This window comes from Brachionichthys hirsutus, chromosome 9 (assembly GCF_040956055.1).
Source record: "Brachionichthys hirsutus isolate HB-005 chromosome 9, CSIRO-AGI_Bhir_v1, whole genome shotgun sequence".
NCBI lineage: Eukaryota > Metazoa > Chordata > Actinopteri > Lophiiformes > Brachionichthyidae > Brachionichthys > Brachionichthys hirsutus.
This window is the reverse complement of record NC_090905.1, coordinates 4,429,576-4,433,493: the sequence shown is the minus strand read 5'-3', so window position 1 is coordinate 4,433,493 and position 3,918 is coordinate 4,429,576. Positions and strand designations below refer to the sequence as shown.

Below are 3,918 nucleotides of genomic sequence, written 5' to 3'. Positions count from 1 at the left end.
TTAATGCCTCTCTGCTTATACTTGGTCTCAACTGCTAAAAATAAATCTTTTATTTGTGCTATTTACAACCCTTTCACTGTTACAAGTGAATCATAGACAAATGTGTAGCTGTAAAAACAACAACAAATTTTATGATTATTTTTTATTACACATTGTAAGCATATGTTTTGTTTTTGTTGTTGTTTGTGTTTTTACACATAAGTAAATAAATACAAATGAAATTTCAACGGGAGAGCTTCTTTACGCAATAATCAGTGTGATTCTTTTGGGGCGGTGCCTGGAAGTCAGACGACTAGCTCAACGATCTGATTGGCTGGGTGCGACTGTATTGTCCAATCACAAGGTGGAGGCGGGATAAGACGGAACTTGTGACTCAGAAAGAGCGTTTGTAGTGGAACTTCACTGTCGAAGAAGCTCTTAATGAGGATTGTTTTACAGTTTGCAACGATGAATAAGGTGGTTTTGGTGACGGGAGCAAATAGGTAATATTTTTTATTAATTGTGTTTATTCTCATCCGTAAGTTTGGCATCTTAGGTATGATAGGTTCATCATGGTATATGAGAGCTTTCCTCAAGGTCATTAAAAAGGGCCTTTGAACTTAAAGCAAGTTAAAGCATGGATATTACATTTTCATTGATTGAGTTGTGGCGCAGACAGCAGCAGTACTTTGTCCTATAGAATACATCCACGTGTAATAAACAAAAATAGTAATACACAATAGTAATACACAAAAAAAGATATTTACACATGTTCTTAATATGACTATAGATTATTTAATTTTAAATGATACACAGAAGCAAACATTGATCTTTAAACCAGGACAATAAAAATAACAAACATTGGTAAAAACAAACAATGATGTGTAAAGTACAAACATTAAAAGAAATAGATGTTAGAATATATATAAAATGCAATAACTATAGCCTAATAATATCTACTGTATATACAAGTCATATTGTCATTTGTCTTTGATAGCTTTATTTTGGCATGCTTACATCCTATATGTGTTTCCTCCAGTGGCATTGGCCTGGCGCTGTGTGAGCGTCTCCTGTCAGACGATGTAGAGGGTTTCCAGCTTTGTTTGGCCTGCAGGAACATGCAGCGAGCTCGCGTCGCTCGCGCTGCCCTCCTCGCCTCTCACCCCTCAGCCCAGGTGACCCTGCTGCAGATGGACACCAGCAGCATTTCCTCAGTTATCGCCGCTTCAAAGGAAGTCAAACTCAGGTGGGAGAAGAGATGAGTCCAGTGCAGTAGAGCAGATCATGTCTGACACACAGTGTTACAGGGCAAAAGGTGTATTGTTTGCTGCAGATATAACCGGGTGGACCACCTTTACCTGAATGCAGGGATCATGCCGAGCCCACACCTTGACATAAAAGCCTTTTTCAAAGGCCTCTTTTCAAGGTAATTGCCTAATCTTACATGCTTTCTTGCAGCATGTACAGTGTGCACCTAACCTTGTCAAATTACCGAGCAACACCACAGATTATTTCAAACACGGTTTCCTGCCTCTCAGAAGTTCAGACTTCTTTGTTGTTTCCATTGCAGCAATATCATCACCATGTTTGCAACCGGCGAGGGGATCCTGACGCAGAAGGACTGCCTCACCCCTGATGGTCTGCAAGGAGTTTTTGCAACCAACCTCTTTGGTCACTTTCTACTAGTGAGTGACTGCTGTTTCAACTCCTGACTTATCTCGTAGTTCGGTTGGAGCCGCAACCATGTTCCCTCATGCAATTTTCTGGAGGGAGATCTACCGGTATTCTTGTCAGCTACAAGTGATACCAGATCTGTCTGTCACTTAGCAACAATGCTCATCAAAATTTAATTATTCTAGCCAAAAGGTCACAGCTACAGTGTTCTGCTGACTGTGCTTTTTTTTTTGTCAGATGAGGTCTGACATATATTAAGTTGTCAACTTTGAAAACTTTTCTCAATGTTCCTGTATAGACTTTCAGGGATTATTGATCCTTTTTTGCTGTTTAAGAGATTTAAGGATTGTTGCTGCTTAAAATCTGTAACATAACCAGTTTGTTTAATATGCAACTATAATTCATTCATCAATGATAAAGGTAAGAAAATACTTTAGTTACCTGTTTCCTACGCAAATCAACCAAATTCAAATTAAAAACCTTCCTCTTTCTTTGTCAAAGGCAGCATTTTTTTCTCTCAAGATATGTTGTGACTGAAACTGAGTGTAAATGATTTGTAATACTATGTGGTTCTCCTGTGTCCCGGTCCAGATCAAGGAGCTGGAACCGGTTTTGTGCCACGGAGGCCGGACCTCCCAGCTGATCTGGACCTCCTCCAGTAACGCTCACCGCTCAGCTTTTAATGTTGAAGACATACAACACCAGAAAGGCACCCAACCGTATAGCTCCTCTAAATATGCCTGTGATCTGCTCAGCCTGGCGCTCAACACACACTACAACAAGCAGGTACACACACACACACACACACACATGCTACTTTATTGTTACCACGCATGATGTTTATGAATAATTCTGGTTTCTAGGGTTTGCACTCATCTGTCATTTGCCCTGGTTTTGTGATGACCAGTCTGACCTATGGTATCCTGCCCTCCTTCCCATCATTCCTCTGGACCATTCTGATGCCGCTCTTTTGGCTTGTGAGTCCGCCCCCTGACAAGCACAAATATAAAAATGTCTAATTAGAATTAGCATTTTAATTGTGACTGAATCTTTTTCTTACAACCTTAGATAAGAATGTTCACCAATACTTTTACACTGACCCCTTACAATGGAACCGAAGCCCTTGTAAGTGAAAAAAATCTTCTAATTGCTATGCAGAGTGTTGTGCAGCTTCATTATTGAGTGCTGTTTATTTTTGCAGTTCTGGTTATTTAAGCAAAAGCCTGAGTCATTGGACCCTCAAGCCAAATACCACAGCTTAACATCTGGGCTAGGCAACAGCTATACACAGCCACGTAAGGTATGGCAGCTATTTACTAATAGTGAACGCTGAATAGTTCTGTGCAATGCTTCCTGTTGTGAGTTTTGTGTATTCTATTCTACTTTGCAGATGGATATCGATCTGGCAACATCAGAAGTTTTGTATGAGAAATTGCTACAACTGGAAAGCGATATGAGAAAGAAACTGAAGGAAAGAAAAGAAGGACTCGCAGCATGACCTGCATCATTTCCAAGCACGCCACACATTTTCAGGATGGATATTTTCTTCCAGTTTTGCAGGATTGCTTGGTTGCCGCAGGCACACCGATGTCAAACATAACGCTGACATGACTACGTGCAAGTCTTGATTCACAGCACACAAACACAAAAGTTACAGTGACTCTAAATATTTGGATTGAGTTCCTATTTAAATGTTTTATTGTGTGTATTTAGCATGACGTAAACTTCCAGTAATAGGAAAATGAACCAGAACTCTGTGTGTTGTGATGGTTCGGGAGAGAATTTACAATAAAACTAACCATTACCTAATTTCATTCACTTTATCCCAGTCAGAAATACAATACTAATCTGGACAGTTTCCGAAAATGTAGACATGGATATACGGTGAGGCCACCAACTGTTCAGAACGCGATCCAAGAGGGACTGCTTCCGATCTGATTGTTGATTCCACTGTCCTCCCGGCATAATTCACTGCAGTCCAGCAGCAAGCTGTCAGTATCGTCCCAAAAGTTTACATACGTGGTCTGTGTGAGTCCTTCTGCCGTGTACGGTGGCGCTGGCACAGGCGTACAGATGCACCGGTCGTTCGGCTCGGAAAGATCCGGAGCACAAACACAGCGGTTGTCCCCACGTTCTGCTGCTTGTTTCTCACTGTCGCTTTCCTCCTCTGCACCGCTCAGTTTCGGGTTGCAAAAAGCCCACACCATGCCACAGAAATAAATGAAAAACGTGCCCATGACCATGACCATAAGCGCGTAGGACTCT

The 3,918-nt window shown here is 41.2% G+C and overlaps 1 protein-coding gene across 1 annotated transcript; it reads left to right on the top strand.

The window, feature by feature from the left end:
• Positions 1–447: 447 nt before the first annotated feature.
• Positions 448–3,625, top strand: hsd17b7 (hydroxysteroid (17-beta) dehydrogenase 7). The gene is made up of 9 exons (XM_068743079.1): positions 448–482; positions 1,019–1,225; positions 1,313–1,405; positions 1,550–1,664; positions 2,245–2,439; positions 2,517–2,630; positions 2,722–2,778; positions 2,855–2,953; positions 3,044–3,625. The coding sequence occupies exons 1-9, from the start codon at positions 448–450 to the stop codon at positions 3,149–3,151; spliced, it is 1,023 nt and encodes a 340-aa protein (XP_068599180.1). The 3' UTR covers positions 3,152–3,625.
• Positions 3,626–3,918: the final 293 nt, after the last annotated feature.

Coding starts and splice junctions, on each gene's coding strand:
- hsd17b7 (XM_068743079.1), top strand. CDS start 448: ATGAATAAGGTGGTTTTGGTGACGGGAGCAAATAG. Junction 1,226..1,312: donor TCAAAGGAAGTCAAACTCAG/GTGGGAGAAGAG, acceptor TGTTTGCTGCAG/ATATAACCGGGTGGACCACC. Junction 2,954..3,043: donor GCTATACACAGCCACGTAAG/GTATGGCAGCTA, acceptor TCTACTTTGCAG/ATGGATATCGATCTGGCAAC.